General features: G+C 36.2%; 1 protein-coding gene across 3 annotated transcripts in view; it reads right to left on the bottom strand.

Annotated features, from left to right (window-relative positions):
* Positions 1 to 4,043: 4,043 nt before the first annotated feature.
* Positions 4,044 to 20,870, bottom strand: part of LOC124870324 (pituitary adenylate cyclase-activating polypeptide type I receptor-like) — a 34,982-nt gene continuing 18,155 nt past the window's right edge. For 2 of the 3 annotated variants that reach the window (XM_047368942.1, XM_047368943.1), the window contains exons 7-13: positions 15,586 to 15,739; positions 11,934 to 11,994; positions 11,772 to 11,841; positions 10,709 to 10,803; positions 9,261 to 9,390; positions 5,287 to 5,328; positions 4,044 to 5,201 (exon numbers count right to left, since the gene is read on the bottom strand). In XM_047368942.1, the coding sequence (XP_047224898.1) occupies positions 5,055 to 5,201; positions 5,287 to 5,328; positions 9,261 to 9,390; positions 10,709 to 10,803; positions 11,772 to 11,841; positions 11,934 to 11,994; positions 15,586 to 15,739 (699 nt within the window). In that variant the 3' untranslated portion in view covers positions 4,044 to 5,054. Of the gene's footprint in view, positions 5,202 to 5,286; positions 5,329 to 9,260; positions 9,391 to 10,708; positions 10,804 to 10,936; positions 11,140 to 11,771; positions 11,842 to 11,933; positions 11,995 to 15,585; positions 15,740 to 20,870 lie in introns of those variants that run through there. The other variant, XR_007038736.1, reaches the window with a different exon arrangement.

Here is a 20,870-nt window from a genome sequence, read left to right as displayed (position 1 = left end):
CAAATAATAACTGGTTATTGATGGTAGAGCAAGCGGCTAGCATGACTAAAAGAGATTGTGTTGTGTGTATGGGTCCCAGGCTTTTGTTATAAATAATTCCAGCTTTGATACCACAACTCTGTGTGATGGAAGTAATGAATCAAACTAATTTAATGAAATGTGTCAGCACAAGGATTCTGTTTTTCCTGTAATTAGAGCAGATAAGGATAAATCAGTTTTCCATAAGCGAGTCACCACTGGAAACTATACCTGTATAAATATGACAGAGAGAGGCAATAAATTGGGGATTCTCACTGCAGTATGGTGTACTACAATTGTAAAAGTAAAGAAGTGTTTTAAATCAGTGTCTAGAGGAGACATTGGGTGGTGGTGTGATGATGACAGGTTGCTTGATTGATCACCTTCAAATGTAACAGGACTCTGTGCTCTAATTACTTTATTGTTACCAGTTTCAGTATATTCTATGTAGATGAAGTAACAGATGGACTATCTAGTGTAATCCCACATGACTGGTGTGATAGAAAGTGCAGAGCAGTAGCTTGGCAGACTGAGGGAGACTCTACTTACATCGATGCTATAGATGAATATAAATTGGCTGATCAAGTAGCTGCAAGATTTGAATCAAGTATCTGTTAGTGGTGTACGATGAATAAAAATGTAGGCAGGATCAATTATATCCATTACAATGTGAAAAACCTAGGAAATTGGACACAAAGTGGGTTTGAAGCTGTCCATGACCAATTGGCTTCAACTTCCCTGATGGCATTATAGAATAGAATTGCTTTGGGCATGTTGTTAGCTGAAAAAGGAGGAGTGTGTGCCATTTTTGGAGAAAAATGTTGCACATTTATACCTAACAACACTGCGGCTGATGGCAGCCTAACTAAAGCCATAGAAGGTTTGAAATCTCTAAATGGCAAAATGAAGGAGCATTCTGGAGTAGACACCTCGATGTGGGACTCCTGGCTGGATGTGTTTGGGAGGTATAAAATGTTAGTATCATCAGTAATAATTTCCAGTGTTTGCTGCAATTTTGACATTGTGTGGATGTTGTCGTATTCCCTGCCTTCGTTCTCTGTTTAACCGTTTCATCACCACAGCTATTTCTCCTATGGAAGACAGAGTTACCCAACTCTATCCGTTATTTAAACAGCAGGATGATGAAGATGATGAGGATGCGGCTGACCACTTTTCTGACTTGTACCCAGATCCATTTCTATATGAATCTGTTATTGAAATGTCAGTAAGTACCTCTGAGTATAATTGTCTTTGTACTCATAAAAATAATCTTATAGTTAAACTCTGAAAGAAGTGGCTGTTAAGAATATGAGCAAATATTTCTATAAACAGGGAGGAAATGTTGGAATAATGTTATATAGATTTGTCTTATATTTTCTCCTATCCTTAACTTGACTATTTGATTTTTATAACATTTCGTGATGTTTGTGTGAGTAAAGGATGTGATGAGTTTGTCTGCAGGCAAAGGTCATAAATGGAGCTGAGAAGGAAACAGTCCGCAGTTATTCCGGATAGAATAAGGATATTCGGAAAATACCGGCTCGTTTTGCATCTGGTTTCATACCGCCTCTTAGTCTGGCGGTTCTTTTGCTTCATGTTAAGATCATGGGAAATCTCCAACACGGACTTAAAATGCTGTGCAAATCTGTTAAGATCATATTTTCTCCTCTGAGATGTGCGTCGTGTATTCACGTAAGCTGCTTCTATCGGTGAAGCCTGTTATCTTTCAAAACCAATCACATATATATATATATATATAGAATGTCGATGATGTATTAGATATTTCCAGTTCTCACGGTCCCTGAATGCAACAGCTGGGAATATGTTGTTCAGCCGCTGTGTTGAGCTGTCAGTCATGATTCCGCACCCCCGTGATCTGAGGCCCCGCCCCCCACGCCAAAACAGGGCCAAAAGTTTGAAGCCGAAAAACAAATCTGCAAGTTTGAAAAAAAAAACTTGAATCTGAAAAGTAGTTTTGAACTTGTTTTTTTCAGTTTCACATCTGTTTTTTTTCACTTGCAAAACTTTTTTTTTATGTTTTCACATTTTTTGTGGGGAGGTTCAAAATAACTTTTCAGGTCCAAATATTTTTCTTCTGAACAAACTTTTATTTTTCAGGTTCAAATTTTTTTCGTTTGAACAAACTTTATGGCCCCAATTTAGCTCCATAGGTAATCCATTTCTTTGGGATATTGTTTTGTAAAATGTTTCTTTTCAAATCTTTCAGCTTTCAGTTTTCAGTTGACAGCTTTGCTACTTCAGCATATCAGTTGAGTACTTTCGCTTTTCTAAAGCTGGTTCAAATGTTTCACATTTTAGCAAGTTTTTTTATGTTCAGCTTTTAAAGCAAGTTTTAGCAGGTGGTCCAGTTTATTTAGCCACTCTGATGAAAACTAAGAAGTTTGACATTGACACTGACCTTCATTATTAAGCGAACAGTCTTGCTACTTCAGCAGATCATTTTACAAGTCTGGTTGTACTTTTCTGAATTCTCTACTGATTCATTACATTTTAACAACTGTTTTTCTATTTACTGCAGCATCTTTACCATTTCTCAACTGGCACATACCTATTTCAGTGGGTCAGCTAGTAGTCCTACTTCTGTTTAAATTATCTGCTCTTCTTTTTACATTTTTACAAGTGTTTTTTTGTATGGACTTTAGCTTCTTCAATATTTTCAGTTCCAAGTTGTGCTTTTTCAGCAGATAAGCACAGTTATGCTTTTCTAAAGTTCCTTTACTTTGCCAAATAATTTTATTGAAGTTTTTTTATATTTACTTAACCTTCTTCAGTAGTATTCAGCTGAAGAATTTCAGATTAAAGCCTTCACATTGCATTTTCGCCGCAAATGCAACTTTTTCTAGTTTTTTCTGTTCTCACCTGAATCCCGAATGTGACACCATCTATTCGTTCACCCGCTATCTTGTGAGGCCTTAGACGTTTTTCCACTGCCATCTTGGTATTCATTCACCCCCACTCAATCAGTCACCGTAATGGCTAGTTAACACAACATTAAAAAAAATCAATTGCCCAAACTGTTGTTGATTTCTAATTCCACAAATGATTTTTGAAACATTTATTACTAAAACAGTGTTTTATTTTCCCATCTGCATTGTGATCTGGTTGATTGAACACATAACAACTGTTGTTCTCTGTAAACTTTTAAAGCTAATTTGGCCTCAACCCAAATTCCTCAAAAACAAACCTTGATTTATAAACATACATATTCAGACTGAACTGTGATATCACTGCATACTTCTATTGGTTTCCATTTTATTCTTTTTGGTTCTCTTTTACTATTTTTGTTTACCTTAGTTTATTGGTTTTCCTTATTCTTTTCATTGTTGCTTAGTAATTTAACTAAATGCTACTAGCCTAGAAAATTAGTTTCTTGACTTAAGTGTTTTAACTGAAAGTTTAAATATATCATTTTCATAAGTTCTTGGAGAGAAGCTTTTGGTCTTTATGTCACATTTCACTAGGCAGGCATTCATTAAGCAATAACCAACAGGGATTGGCTATTAATTTCTGACAATCAGGTAGTGCCCCGACTTCGTAAATTTGATTAAAATTACTAACTTTGTTAATAATTGCCTTTGGTACTCTTAATAATAGTTAATTAATAGTTGTTCATAGCCAAACCAAGCTTATTGTTCAATTAATTTATTTCCACACCTATATGCCTATCATAAATGCTATATTCTGCTGCCTTCGCCTCAATTATATGACAAGCCAGCACAGCAGCCACAACGATAGAATACTAGATCAACTGTTAAGTACATTATTTGACAAAAATGCATAGAGTTGAGGACTTAATATTGTTACCTGTGCCTAACTAAATCAGGTGCTGTGATCACTACAACTCACCTTCATTGTTTAATTAACAACATAACTTTGCTTTTGTTTTGTGTGCTCTTCTGTTGGAGCTAGGTAGTTCAACTGGACCCATCGTCAGTCTGTCAGCTTGGCAATCATTCTTTGCTGGCCCAAGAGATTATGATGTTGTTTTGAACTACAAAAACACTATATTACCAAAGGTATTGGGTCACACCATCAAATTAATGATGCACAGTGTTACAATCACTTCCATGGCTGCAGGTGTATAAAGTTTGGTGTGGAGAAACTGGACTGATCTGCACGGAGTCCTGACCTCAACCTTCTTGAACACCTTTGGGATGGATTAGAGCAGAGGCTGTAATTCTGGTTTTCCTTTCTAACTGTAGACACACCCCTAAACGTCATGGAAGATGTTTACAGAATATTTAAAATTACTATTGCTGGCAACAGTGGGTCCATCAAAAAGTTGGACCTTATAGATTAAGAATAGGATGTCATCAAAGTTCATATACATGTAAAAGTATAGACAGACAAATACTTTGGCAGTATATTGTATCAGTACATTTTAACAAAGCAATATCTTCTGTTACACCCATAGAAGAAAAGCAATTGATAAAAACCTCAATCAGAAAGTTTGTGATTCTTTTAAAAATAATTTTTGAAAACATACTCTACCATTGTGAGCTAACATAACACATTTGCATCATGTGAGTGTTTTATTTCAGCCTGTAATGAAAAAACTTTACTGTCTCTGTCAGGAAGATTTACATATTTCACATATATTTGCCTCCATACATGGAAATTCAATATTTACTCCAGTTCACAGATAAAAATGTATACCCTATGAGGTCCAAACTGTAAACACAACCATCTGATATCCTCCTCAGCCCAGACCCAGCTCTGTTTTGGTTGTTGTTTCCTGTTTTTACGATGGCACCATAATGTCTGTAGAAGTTAGGCACTAGAGATATGATTGAGCACCCTGTGATCTAGTTGAGTGTTGCACCATTCTTCACAACCTCTGCTGAAACTGATATAAAGCATTCAGACATGTTACCTAGTTAACACAGTAGTTTTCCCGGTGCTCTTATATCTCACAGAACAACAGTTGAATTAATGTCATCATCATGTTTAGCAGAGGAATTCCACGCTTTTGTTTCTTCAAATTCATGAATATTTTCTCCTTCTAAAAATAAAAATCACACAGCAGAGATATTGGCACTAGACGGAGGCAAACCCAAACCTCGATGGGTTCGAATTGTGATCTGAGTGATGCTTCTCTTGGCTGGAGTGAGATGATTTGGATTGTGGCACCTCCAAAGCCATTTGCGGAGCTCTGTCTGAACCTGCAAACATGCACATAAGGTGGAGTGTTAAGCATCTCTGTGTGCATCTTGAAACATTTCTGTCCCGAAGCCACAACGTGCCTACCTCTCCATTCATGAAGCAGTAAAGAAGTGCCACAACAAAGCCCTGCAACACAACAGAACACACTTTAAAATCAGTCAATAAAAGTAAATGCTGAGTGTTCATAGACTAAGCTTTAATATAAAAGCCAACATTTTATTGTGTAACTAGCATGTACGTTCTACATTGCAATGCTAGCAAAAAAAATAAAGTACACAAAACAAATAACTTAGTTTGGTACACACCAATCTGCTGTTGAAAAATAGTCACAAGTTGGTTTAAGAAAACCAACTGGTCAAACTAAAATATTTCTCAAATTGTTCATACATTTCTGGGGAAAACATTTTTATTCTTATTTGTTCTTTTATTTTAGTTGCATCTTTGTTTAAAGCATTGCCTCTAAAATTTTTATGTGCCAGATAAAATGGCAGTTTTTAAAATCGATTAATTAATTAAATTCAAGAGAAAACGCATTTCTGAGGGAACAATAGTTGTGCAGATTTACAAAACAATTTTCGGCACCTTTTGGACTAATTTCAGCCTTAGTTATCAGTTGTAGTGTATCTGATAAACCTGAAATGTAGTTCAGCTGTGGTTCAACATTTACTCATTTGCTTTCTTTTGCAAAGCCATAGTTTGAGGAGGAGTTCAGCATAATCAGAAGGATCTCATTGACTGTACAAAAGTATCAGTCAGGAGAAGGACACAAAAAATATACAACTTTGCATTTATACAATGCCACAGTGAAGACAGTCATATATAACAAAAGGTATATGACAAAAGTGACACAAAAATGGATGTTTCTCCAAACCTGAAAAAAGGAAAATGGAGATTGGTCAAGAGGGGCTGCCAGAAGGCCAAAATGAACACAGAAGAAGCTGTTTGAATTACTAGTTAGTACTGGTTTTGTTCTACATTTGACAAAAATATTTTTGCCTGGACTAAACCTTATCCTCTAGGCTAGGCAGCAATCTCTCGAAACCTGGTGAGAAAATATGTCATGGTTTGAAGATACTGGAATGGATTTTTGGCTCCAAAAGATAGTCATGTGAAAATAACAGAACCCCTCTTGAAAGCCTTCATTATTTCTTATATCTACTTTAACAAAACTGAAAAATTAAAGAATTTAACCAAACAATGGAAACTGACGAAAATACCTTTTTTATAAGATTTGATTTTAAAAATGCTATTTCTGGTGAGGAACATACAGTGCCTTGCGAAAGTATTCGGCCCCCTTGAACTTTTCAACCTTTTGCCACATTTCAGGCTTCAAACATAAAAATATAAAATTCAAATTTTTTGTGAAGAATCAACAACAAGTGGGACACAATCGTGAAGTGGAATGAAATTTATTGGATGTGTCAAACTTTTTTAACAAATAAAAAACTGAAAATGGGGCGTGCAATATTATTCGGCCACTTTACTTTCAGTGCAGCAAACTCACTCCAGAAGTTCAGTGAGGATCTCTGAATGATCCAATGTTGTCCCAAATGACTGATGATGATAAATAGAATCCACCTGTGTGTAATCAAGTCTCCTTATAAATGCACCTGCTCTGTGATAGTCTCAGGGTTCTGTTCAAAGCACAGAGAGCATCATGAAGACAAAGGAACACACCAGGCAGGTCCGAGATACTGTTGTGGAGAAGTTTAAAGCTGGATTTGGATACAAAAATATTTCCCAAGCTTTAAACATCCCAGGGAGCACTGTGCAAGTAATCATATTGAAATGGAAGGAGTATCAGACCACTGCAAATCTACCAAGACCCAGCCGTCCCTCTAAACTTTCATCTCGAACGAGGAGAAGACTGATCAGAGATGCAGCCAAGAGGCCCATGATCACTCTGGATGAACTGCAGAGATCTACAGCTGAGGTGGGAGAGTCTGTCCATAGGACAACAATCAGTCGTACACTGCACAAATCTGGCCTTTATGGAAGAGTGGCAAGAAGAAAGCCATTTCTCAAAGATATCCATAAAAAGTCTCGTTTAAAGTTTGCCACAAGCCACCTGGGAGACACACCAAACATGTAGAAGAAGGTGCTCTGGTCAGATGAACCAAAATCCAACTGTTTGGCCACAATGCAAAACGATATGTTTGGCGTAAAAGCAACACAGCTCATCACCCTGAACACACCATCCCCACTGTCAAACATGGTGGTGGCAGCATCATGGTTTGGACCTGCTTTTCGTCAGCAGGGACAGGGAAGATGGTCAAAATTGATGGGAAGATGGATGGGGCCAAATACAGGACCATTCTGGAAGAAAACCTGTTGGAGTCTTCAAGAGACCTGAGACTGGGATGGAGATGTATCTTCCAACAAGACAATGATCCAAAACATAAAGCCAAATCTACAATGGAATGGTTCACAAATAAATGTATCCAGGTGTTGGAATGGCCAAGTCAAAGTCCAGACCTGAATCCAATTGAGAATCTGTGGAAAGAGCTGAAGACTGCTGTTCATGAACGCTCTCCATCCAACCTCACTGAGCTCCAGCTGTTTTGCAAGGAAGAATGGGCAAGAATTTCAGTGTCTCGATGTGCAAAACTGATAGAGACAAACCCCAAGAGACTTGCAGCTGTAATTGCAGCAAAAGGTGGCGCTACAAAGTATTAACGCAAGGGGGCCAAATAATATTGCACGCCCCACTTTTCAGTTTTTTATTTGTTAAAAAGGTTTGACAGATCCAATAAATTTCATTCCACTTCACGATTGTGTCCCTTTTGTTGTTGATTCTTCACAAAAAATTTGAATTTTATATCTTTATGTTTGAACCCTGAAATGTGGCAAGAGGTTGAAAAGTTCAAGGGGACTGTGGACTATCGCAAGGCACTGTATTTTCTACAGAAACTAAACAAGTTTTTTTTTTTTTACCTTTTCACAACAGGAAAAATACTGCTGTATCGAATATTTTAGAAAAACAATGCCAGTAGTAACATTTGTACCTGCGTGTTGATCTTCAGGACTTAATGTCATGATCCTGAGGTGTTGGGTTTTGATTTTCTTTTGTGTATGTATTTTGACTATTTCATATTCTTTGGGTCCTGCTTACATTATTTCCTTGTGCTTATTATTGTTAGGTGTTTTCATACTTTTTATGTTTTATTGCTCATTCTACATCTGCAGTTTTTTTACCTTTAGATTTCTCTTAGATTCTTCCTTGGATTTCTTTATGTTTCTGCTGAGCTCATCTGTGTTAATTAAGCTCTCTCCTTAAGCTGCTCTGCCTTTCTCTGGGCCTCAGCTACAACTCATTTCCTCTGATTACTTCCCTGATTTGCTCCATGCTTAGTTCTCCTTGTGCCTGATTATAAGTTTTGTATTTTTGTCATATATTAAATATATTTTTTTTATTCCCCGTGGTCCTCCTGACTTCCTGTCTGCAATTTGGTCCAGTTCATAATGCCTGGTTCACACAACAAGACACACTCCAATCATCGTGATGGTCCTTAAGATAATCTTTTGAGATATTCTTGCTGTGTTTGGTGTGTTAAGAGTGATCTTGTATGCTCAGTAGGACGTCAGGACCACTCTGACCTCAAATCAGGATATTCAACATGTTGTCTTGTCCCGATATCCTACCACGTTGGGTGTTCCCCAAGGACAAATGACACGCAGCCTGTTAAATCTGACGTGTAGCCAATCAGAAAGCGATGTGACAAAAACACGGAGGGGAATTACTCTGAACTCACATTTGATCTCGAGAGGGCTTTCCTTCGTTAGTGAAATCTGTTTGTGTGTGGTGTGGTGTGTTGTGCTTGCCGTGTTGCTGGACATCACACACTGTACGATCAAACCTGTTATACCTATTATTTTTTATTGTCATGTGAGGGTTCTCTCAGGTTTTAAAAATCAACAGACAATTTTAAAATCTTGCCATGTGAATGGGGCATAATTCACAAACCATGACACTAAAAGTTTTCTGATTGTTTCTTAAGTTGTGGGTAATTTATTCTTTTTAGCTTTGTTTTATTGTATTTATTAAAACAGTTGTATACCTGAAAGGATCCCAGGCCCAGCTCGATGTACAGCCTTGCTGCCACTCCGGTGTTCTCAGGCAGGAAGGCAAAAACAGTGTAGTGCATCCCAAACAGAGGAATGAGGAACAGGGTGGATTTAGCCAGCCGCCTGTGATCAAAAGTGATAAAAAGAATAATACAGATGTGTTGTAAGTCCAAAAATATTTGTTTAAATGTTAATAAGAATGAATTTATGTAATTCTTTTCTAGTCATGCTGAATGCTCAAAGTGCTTTACACTAAAGCCACATTCACCCAATCGCACTAACAAACACGCCCTACTGATCCGACAAACAGATCAGTAGGGAACTTAAATGCCTTGCCCAGGGGCATATCAACAAGTGGCAGAAGGAAGCTGAAATCAAACCCACAACTTTCAGATTGCAAGACGTGTAATCTTCCCATTGAGTCACAGTTGCCATCAGTGCAAACGTTTAACATGTTGTAGTACTCAGAAATCTCTGTTATATGTCAGGCTTTACCAATGAAAAACAAATCCAAGATTAAATTGTACAATTAATGTAATAAATATAAACAACATACTTTTTATTTCAAAACAGATCCCTGCAAATCATGTTGCTTGAATCTGCTTCTTTTACAAAGATAAGAAATTCTCCTGTTGGTTAGCGAGACAGAACAGTGAGAGGATCCACTTAATGAGGAATCAATAAACAGCAGCTAAAATAAGCTCCAACAGATGTGTCTATTCATGTAGTTTAGCCTGAAATTAATAGATCAGATTAAGAGTTTATTTTTCTTTGTTGCTCACCACAGCATAACAATCCACTTTGATGTTGGCCAGTTTACCAGTCTCACAAATCAATAAAAAATTAAGTAAATGTGACTGCTTCAGGAGTTAATGAGAAACCCATCTGAATGTTTCATTCCTACAATAGGATTGTGCTTTTCTTTAGTCACACCTGGGTTTTCGGTCTTTTTGTGCTCATGTCTCTGATGTCTCTTGATGCTATTTATATTTGCTCCCTTTTGAGATGAATTCAGCTCAGCACAAATCTGCACAAACCAAACTGCCAATACAGGGAAAACAGTGATTCTGATGAAGCAGGATTTCTGGGTTATACTGTATACAGCATTTTCCAGAAGCCATTCATTTTCATAAAATTATTTTTACCTTGTCCCCTTTTTACCATATTACATACATAATACATTTTTAATTAAGATTAAAAGGTATTTTCACATTTCAAAAAATAAAAAAAGCTGTTTTTATAGCCTAATACTTTCTCTGCAATTTATTTACTAATAATGTTTAATATTAAATTATCAAACATATTTTTAAGTTCTCAAAAGAGCAGAGCTCTACTAATCCTTCCAACCTCAATAATACTTCTCCCGAGGAAATAATTTCATGTTGCATTATTAAAGTCAGTGTTGAAGCTTAGTTTGTCATGCAGCTATGTTGAGACTTACATGAAATGACCAGTGTCACAGTTTCCAGCCATGGCTGAAGATTTAAGCTTTTGGACCAGAATCCGGATAACGTTTATGAAGATGACTATGTTAACCTGTCAGAAACATATGTAAAAAGTATCGACATTAACATTGGTTAAAACAAAACTAACAACATCGATTTATTATGAAGTTTTTAATCGACCCAACAATGTCGCTTTATGAAAAATTTCAATACAGCTTGATTACCTTGAACCTTCCATGTTACCCTGGTTGTATGTATGTTTCCCCCATGGGGTCCAAAACTAGGGCTGTTTAGGTAAATTATGTCCCTTAACACTAAAAGGATTCTTCTCCTGCAGGAGTGCTTCTGGGACATCTGGGATACTGATCCAGCCCCACATGTCACTCTGTGCCGCTTTGGCCTGGGTGTGCAACACGCTCACATACATCTGTTCAACACACAAACACACCTATTTCTACACATACACTTAACAACCCACACACACAAACACACCCACGCACTCACACACAGATAATCCAAAAGGCTGAAGGTCATACAAACACAGGTTACCATTACATCAATTTTGCCTGCCTACTTAGATGCTGGACCCAGTCTTGATTTAATAAAGTTAATAACTCAATTAGGATTTTGTCTTGAGATATCAGCAGAGCAAAACCTGCCTTGGCACATGTAGGCAACTCAGTTCTCTTTACAGAATCCCTGAAGTGCCGAGACAGGACACTTAAAAAAATAGAACAATTAAAAGCATCAGTTTGATACTAAGCTACATTAATGGATTTTAATTAAGCACTCTTTTGTAAAATGCCATTGTTTCTCAGCCAGAAAACATTCACTAAGTGAATTTGTGTTGAGGCTGCCCAATACGATAATTACTAATAGTAACTTCACAGAACCTCACTTGAAAAAAATTTTTAATTCTTGGCTTGTTCAAGAACAACTGCTTCACAAATGAAAGCATGTGAGAACCAGAATAGAAAATGACCTAAACAAGTGAAGCAAATATCAATATATAAACAATCAGTTCATCATTTTGCAGCAGCTTCACAGTTCATCACTCACCAGTAGCGAGGCTGTTATTGGACCTTTAATGATCCACCAAATGCCAACATTGTCATTGTCATCCCAGCAGCTGCAATGAAAGACAAACTGAGTTGTGTGAAAGCGTGAAATGAGCTGCTTTAACATATCCAACATAAGGAAATAGGATAAAGTTTATGATACCCTCTGTCATCATAGAAAAATCTGGTCAGAACCCAAAGAATGAGGACCATTGATGGCAGTCCTATAAATTCAAGAGCACATGAATTATGCATGTTAAAGAAAAAACTGACTTGTTTTTAGAAATACATAAATCTTTGTAGGAGTATAAAACATGTTTACTTTGCATACCCCATTTATCTCTGTCCTACTTGCATCTTACTTCCTAATAGGCATTCAACACAGTCATAAAATCAGGTGAAATAATTAAAGTAGAATAGAAACTGGGAATCTACACACAAACACACACACACACACACACATGTCCTTTTCAGCTTAATATTTGTAGCAGATATTTATGTTTTGCATATTTCATAAAAACATGTCATTTCTATACTGTACAGACACTGTTTTTAAAACACAATTAAATAACATTGAAAAACAGCTGAAATCACTCCCATCCATGTACAATGTTTACATACAGTGCTTCAATAAAGTATTTATACCCCTTGCACTGTCAACCATAAACTTTAATGCATATTGGGATTTTATTTGACTGATCAATACAAAGTAACACATATTTGTTAATTGTAAGGTAGATGATTCATGGTTTTCAATGTATTTTACATATAGAAATCAGAAAAGTGTGGCATGCATTTGTAATCAGCCCTATTGACTCTGATACTCTTAAATAAAATCAAGTGCAATCCATTGCCTTTAGAAGTCACCTAATTAGAAAATAGACTTCATAACCACATAAACTGACTGCCTTGGGGGAGTCAGGTAATAATTCTGGGGGAGCTGCAGAGATCCACAGCTCAGGTTGAATGATCTATAGACAGTATAAGTATTGGTTGTGCACTCCACCTGTCTTTGTGGAAGAGCAGCAAGATGAAAGCCATTGTTGAAAGAAGGTCATGAGAAGTCCTGTTTAAAGTATGCCACAAGCCATGCAGAAGATACAGGAAGCATGGAGAGTAATGTGCCCTGATTAATTAAGAACAAAATGTGGCTTTTGGGGGTTTTTTTCAGTAGAGACAGGAAAACGGGTCAGAGTTGATGGGAAGATGGAGGGAGTTAAATAAAGGGCAATAGTAAAAGAAACCCATTTAGAGGCTGAAAAAGACTTGACACTGTATAAAGGTTCACCGTCTAGTCATAAAACATACAGCTAGAGCTTCAATCAAATGGATCAAAGCATATATTCATATTTGAATATGGTCCAGGTAAAGTTAAGGCCTAAAACAAAAATTGAGTATGTGGCTTGAAATTGCTGCTCACACATTTTCCCCCATGCAATCTGACATAGCTAATATTCCAAACCAGAATGGGACAAAATTCCAATCTGAAAAGATGGTACTGATATACCAACAAAGGAAAGGTGGTTCCACAAAGCACTGACTCAGAAATAACTGCTATACGTCTCAGATTTTTAAATGTAAGATATTTTTGGAAAACAAGTATCCTTTTCCTTTTATTTCACAATCTTGCACATATTGATTGATCACATAAAATTACAATAAAATATATATATACATTTCAGCGTACGGTTATACTTTTGGAAGGTTATGTACAATCTCATTAATATTTATTTTTATTGTACAACTATGAAATCCATCAGGTTTTGCACCTTTTTTTCAGTGTTATCCCTTAATATACACTGGTACATCTTACATCACCCCAGGAGGTATTTTCCAAAACTGGTGTGCGTTTGAAACTTTTGATCTGATTATAGTTCAGAAGGATGCCCTAAGGGGTCCCTAAAATTAATAGGAGAGAGCACTCTGAATGATTTTTTCTTTAAGCCTTCACCGACAAGGTAGAAGGAAATTAATTTAATCCTTAACACAGTTTGATGGACAGAGGCACAATCCATTTCTTCTTTATCTCCCGTCACAGCAGGTGAGTAGCTCTCCTGAACTCAAATCATCGTGTCTTACAGACACCGGCTTGTTTGTGAAATGCCATGGCTCTCCAAACAAGTTCACTAAAGCTGCTTACAAAACCTCCTGAGTTAGAGGCATTGTGTCACCCTAAATCCAGGAAACCCAGCTATTCTTTAATTAGACTGACACAACGCATGTTCATCCCTGAGGTTCTGATCTATCCTGCTACAGCATCTAACCATAGATTCCAGTTAAATCCCTGACACGAAGACCCAAAGAGCAGTGTTTGTCAGCAGCACTAGCTGAAACCTTTTGCCTGCTTTAATTTCTGTTGCAACCAACTATCAAAAACCTTTCAGTAAAAAAAAACAAAAAACTGCCTTTTCTTACCATCAACCCTATAGTAATCAGTCGGTAGCTGTCCGCTCAGCCCAGTGTGGCTGAGTAATACCGTAACATATTGGTAGCAGAACAAATGAGACAAATGAAGGTTTGAGAACACTGGCTTAAAATAGCTAAATACAGGACAAGGTAGAAACACAAGATTGTGAATGTGAAGAGAATACTAAGACAGTGGATGTTGTTTCGTTGGGATGACTGAGAAATATCTTATGAAATCCATGGAAAAAGCTCAAAGAAACTGAAAAAACTTAAACAGGAAGTGCAATTGTAGCTGCAATCACAGCTGCAGTGAAAATATCCTGTCAGCAGGCTTTGGGGAGACTGATTATTGTCTGAAAATAGATTGCCAGTCCAAATGAGACTGTGTCCTAACTCTACTTAGATAAATAAGCCCTTTTAACATTTTATAAAATTTCTTCCCAAATTCTACTGTGATTTATTCAAATGTAGCACAAAAACATGTTTTTTAAAATAAAAGCATTTTGAGTTGTTAACCGTTAGCCAGTTATAATGTTAAAGCTAGCATTCAATTCCAAGCTTCCTACGGGCACAAAGCTAATGGGCTTGGACTGCTAATGTATCTGGACTGCATTTAATTTAAATGTTGTAAAAAATCTAAAATACTTAGACTAGGGATCTGTAACCTGCTGCTACGGAGCCATATGTGGCTCTTTAGGCCCTCCAAAATGGCTCTTAAAAGTAAACATCTGAGCAATGTTTTTAATTACAAGGATGAAGAACGGACTAGAGAAAAACACTAGTTTATCATATTGTTTTTTAATTTAAGTGCATTTTTTTATCAGAATTACCATAATTTGTTTCCTCTTTTTTTGTCATTCAGATTTCAATTTTCACAAAAATACAATTTAAGAAAATTATTTTATGTAAAATTAGATTTTTCTTCTAAAAACCAAAACTAAAAAATAATATTGTAGTTCTTTAACCATAAAACAGCCGTTTTCCTAAATCTGTGTCTAAAAATTGATAATCTATCTTTTTTAAACCATTGTGTACCAAATTTCATTTAGCTAAACTTAGGCCAAAAATTATCCTCAAGAATGTAAAGATTTCTTACCAATGACTTAGACAATACTACACAGATTCATCAAATATTAGTTCCGAAATTTCAAACTTTCTGCATTTAAATTTTACAGTTCATTGATGAGTTTATTTTAAGGCCCTATGCCTCTGTCCTTTTATTGTTATTATATCAGTTTTATAGTTTTTTTATACACCATTAGTAGCGGGAATTATACAATGTGACCTTGTGTGCTAGAAATTTATGGGAGACCATATCAAGTTTTACACCGCAATACACTGAATTGCATGCAACTATGAGTCTGTGATGAGTTTGCCATCTACAGATGACTCCTGCCTTTCTTACTCACCCCATCCAATGAGAATGTACCACCAGAAGTATTTCCTCTGAGAGACGAAAGTGAGGGCCAGCAGGGTCTGCAGATACATGCCCTCCACCAGCAACCAAAAGTAATTGGCCAGGATGCTGAACTGGAAAAAAGCCACGGCTGACTTACATGCAGCCTGGAGGATTAAAATAGACACAGAATTAAAAGCATCCATCTGTAAGAACTAGAGATGAACTCAGCTCTATCCTGAACCATTGTTTCGGTTTTCAGGCTGTTTAACTTTGGTAGGATGTTTTCCACTAATGACCAACCTTATCAGTCACACATTGCTTGCATGCACATTAGTTTGAGCATTTCCTGAAGGTACAATTGTTTTAATAGCTTGATTAACTTTTAATGACACAAACAATAAATATAAATGTCATGAACAAATTAAGCAAACTTACAAAGTTACAGATACAAAGCAATTTACAGATTATGTATTTAAAATAACGCAAATGCTTCTGTACACATAATGTGAAGAAAATAAAGGTTTTCTGTATCACAACATAATAAAGATGAATAACAGAAAGACATTAAGGACATCCTTCAATCAAACGAGGTGTGAACATTTTGACAGGTGGGTGGGACTTCCGGTGGCTGGGACATCCTAGGGCGGGACTTCCGGTGGCTGGGCCTTCCTGTGACATAACCGGATATCATCATTAATCGGATGTTGTCATTAACCGGAAGTTGTCATTACAAGGAAGCGAATCTTTCTAATTGTGTTTTTAGATGTTTTTTACATCTAAAAACAAAACATGTAGTTTCTCCACTTTAAAGGAACAGTCAATTTAATGCAGGCACATCACACAAAATTCTGATAAAAAGAGAGAACCTGACAGAATTATAAATTCATTTAGTTTTAACATGGGTTATTTAGATGGATGTTTTTACATCTAAAAAACAAGAAGACAAAAAGTAGATACAGAACCTTTCTTCCTCTGCTCAAATGTTTGAGTAATCTAATCTGCACCAGTAACTTGTAGAGATGATCTAAAACAGAGAAACCAATGAACTGAAAAAATAAAAAATAAAGGTTATAAAATCCTCAGACATGTCACTGTGTATTGTCTCAGACAGTCTTCACACCAACTGTAGTCAAAAGTCATTAAGAGGAAAATAGCACTTTCCTGGCTATAAGTCTGGAGCATTGTCTGACAATACACATCCACTGTTTAATGAATAGATAACCAGACCTCTGACACGTCACTGTTTGTTGAATTAAGTCGTCTGCGGTTTTGCGGAGCTGTGTGTATATTCTTTAATGCGAAAAAAAAAAAAAACAGAGAGCAAAGTGTACCGGAGTCAAATTCCTTGTTTGTACATACAAACTTGGCAATAAAGCTGATTCTGATTCTGATTAAGGGAATAGGAGAGAGGATTTGTCAGCTTAACTGTCAAATAACAAATATTTGAAATAAATGCCTTTTTTCCTGCCTTTGTCTGATCATCTGTCCGTCAGTCATTCTCTGTTGATTTAATTTAATATTTTTTGCCCATTAGTGCTAACAGTCGTCATTCTCTGTAATGCTGGCAGACTATCTAAAATATGTCTTGCTTACAGATAAGCGCTTCTCTCTAAACCTCCCAGGAAAGAAAAAAAAAGGAAATTTAAAAATTGCTGTCATTTCCTTTCCTCAAGGCACCTGAGAAAGTATTTTGTACTTGTTGTAATAGGGAGCAAGGGTTTCATTAACATAACTTTTAAATATCTTTGCCGTGAATTGGGGATGGGTTTGGTTCCTCACTGACCACTTTAGAGACACCGGCGAAATTCCTTTCAACCCAATTAAATTTAAAGTAAACACAGAATTAAGCCACAGTTTAGCACAGTCAATATGACATGACTAGTGAATGCATGATGGGTAATAAAACACCTGGTTCTCTTTTTACTTCTTCACAAAACTTCCACTACTATTATAAACTTTACTCTTTATCATCAGCCTCATATTAAATTATTCAAGATTTGATATTTCATTTAATAATTATTTCATTTGGCATCTCTTGCTTTTTCTGTTATTCAATCTCTACAGACTAATTTTGCATTTTTCCTCCAGGAGAAAAGACACCATCTACTGATTCAATCTATTGAGATACAACTGATTCAAATAATTAAAGAGAATAAAAACAATTAAAACAATAAGATGATAAAAAACATTAAAAATTAAAAATTAATGATAATATGATTGATAAAAAAAATGAATGGACTGAAATTTATTTATTGATTTACTGAATAACAGAAGTATTTTAAAGTCTATTCTTTGATATATGGGGAGCCAATGTAATGACTTTAGAACTGGGGTGATGTGCTTCACTTTCTAACTTTTAGTGAGGACTAGAGGGTGACACGGGAGTGGATTTTCTCTCCTGTCCCATCCCGCTCCCAAAGAAAATGTCTTGTACCATCCTAATCCAGGCCAGCATAAAAAAATTTAAAGAAAATCCTGTCCCGTCCCACTCCTGGTAAATTGACTCCCACTCCCATCCCACTCCCATTTAGAATGACTCCCACTCCTGTGCCACTCCCATTTAGAACGACTCCCACTCCTGTGCCACTCCCATTTAGAACAACTCGCACTCCTGTGCCACTCCCATTTTTGTTTAATTCATTTAGTCTTTTGGTAATTTCTTTGAAAGACCAGTTAGGTCCCTGTTTTTAGCTGTAGTAAAGGCCAGTTAAAGTAAAAAGAATAATAATCAAGAAATAAAATATCAAACAAGGAAACAGACCATGTCTATCTTAGTTGAATAAACAAAATGTACATAGTTGTATTTTACTCATTTATTAAGTGATTGTTTCCTTTGAACAATGACATTACTTTTATGTTTCAAGTTGCTGAAATGAAAGAAAAATGCACCTAGCAAGAGAACTGTACTTGTTGAACAAAAGTGCAAAAAGACAATACCTTCACAATTTAGAAACTGTACCTCAATGGTTCACAGCCCTGGTCCTCAGGGACCCCTTCCCTGCAAGTTTTAGATGTGCGTCTGCTCCAGAACACCTGATTCAAATTCTGACATGACCTCCTATACAGGCATCAAGAATGGAGGGTCAAACTGGACAAAATTAAAACAATAAAATCATCATTAAATATTAAGTGTACCACTAATTACGTGATGTCATCTTTAAAATTATACTTAATTATTCAGTGGCACATTTAATGGTACATTACATTTTTTTCTATTTCACAACGTATTTATTTAATATCTTCCCTTTATAAAGCCTTTCCCCTCTACTGTGGCAAAGGCTCTTAAATCTTTAGTGCACATGCGAGCAATTTTGTTGGTCAGATGAGACTTGACATGTGATGGTACTTTCGTTTGACGAATGAAGAGATTCAGGGCTGATTCAATCCAGAATCTGCCTAACGAGTGTGCCTTAATCACTGGTGTACATGATTATGACTAAACACGTTTTACAAGCAGCAGACTGCGTGTTGACACGGCTACATTCAACTCTCCTGAAGTTCGGTAATATTTGCGACTTTCCTGTCAGCTCTATAAGTTTAATAGATTAGTTTAATATAAGTTCCTTTTTTTTCTAATTTCAAGTATGAACTCTGACAGCAAATCAAGCATGTTTAAATCTTTGTAAACAGATAACAGTACCGTTGTGAAAATGAGAGGAATAGGCATGTAAATGCCAAGTGTTACAAAGTATTAGAACCTAAATACTCAAATATAATTGTACCTGGAGTTGTAACAGTTGTAAAGCTGTGTACTTTTTGTTTGTTTTTGTTTTTTTTTCTTGTTTTGCCTTCCGTTTTTGGTCATTAGATGTAATAAGCAAAAGAAGAGTGTGGAACTCTCTTATACAACTTTAAAACCTAAACGCATGAAGCAAAATCAAAGAGCATGAATAATACATACAAACCAGAACTCGAGAACCTCCCACAATCATTAGTCTGCTGTTTGTTGATTGATTGTTTTTCAGCCATACACGATATTGTAGAAAGAAAGGTGGTTTAATTAAAGTTGAGACCGGCATTGTTGAACAAAGATAAGGTGAGTAGCTGGCTCTATGTTGAACTTAATTTCCCCCCTTGAACTGGTATAACTCAACTAAATGTAACTGGTATAAAGAAAAAAACAAACTTAAGTACAAATCCAGCTGCTTGTGGCATTCAAGTAGTCCTTTGCTAACAATTCAGACCATACCATACCAAACCAAACCAAACCATACCAAAGCCATAACAAATGCATAACAAATTATTTATTTCAAATATTTGTTATTTGACAGTTAAGCTGACAAATCCTCTCTCCTATTCCCTTAATCAGAATCAGAATCAGCTTTATTGCCAAGTTCGTATGTACAAACAAGGAATTTGACTCCGGTACACTTTGCTCTCTGGTTTTTTTTTTTTTGGTTTTTTTTTCGCATTAAAGAATATACACACAGCTCCGCAAAACCGCAGACGACTTAATTCAACAAACAGTGACGTGTCAGAGGTCTGGTTATCTATTCATTAAACAGTGGATGTGTATTGTCAGACAATGCTCCAGACTTATAGCCAGGAAAGTGCTATTTTCCTCTTAATGACTTTTGACTACTGTTGGTGTGAAGACTGTCTGAGACAATACACAAGATGTCTGCTTTAATTCAATAAACAGTGACATGTCAGGATTTTATAACCTTTATTTTTTATTTTTTCAGTTCATTGGTTTCTCTGTTTTAGATCATCTCTACAAGTTACTGGTGCAGATTAGATTGCTCAAACATTTGAGCAGAGGAAGAAAGGTTCTGTATCTACTTTTTGTCTCCTTGTTTTTTAGATGTAAAAACATCCATCTAAATAACCCGTGTTAAAACAAAATAAATTTACAATTCTGTCAGGTTCTCTCTTTTTATCAGAATTTTGTGTGATGTGCCTGCATTAAATTGACTGTTCCTTTAAAGTGGAGAAACTACATGTTTTGTTTTTAGATGTAAAAAACATCTAAAAACATACAATTAGAAAGATTCGCTTCCGTGTAATGACAACTTCCGGTTAATGACAACATCCGATTAATGATGATATCCGGGTAATGACAACATCCGATTAATGATGATATCCGGTTACGTCACAGGAAGGCCCAGCCATCGCAAATCCCGCCCTAGGATGTCCCAGCCACTGGAAGTCCCGCCCACCTGTCAACATTTTCACACCTCGCTTGATTGAAGGATGTCCTTAATGTCTCTAATAACAATAACATATATTACACAATTTTCTAATTCCTTTGCCAAAATTCCTTTATAGCTCTAATGTTAACACATTAAATCGAAA

Source organism: Girardinichthys multiradiatus, chromosome 6, assembly GCF_021462225.1.
Source record: "Girardinichthys multiradiatus isolate DD_20200921_A chromosome 6, DD_fGirMul_XY1, whole genome shotgun sequence".
Taxonomy (NCBI): Eukaryota; Metazoa; Chordata; class Actinopteri; order Cyprinodontiformes; family Goodeidae; genus Girardinichthys; species Girardinichthys multiradiatus.
This window is presented reverse-complemented; position numbering and strand designations above follow the sequence as displayed.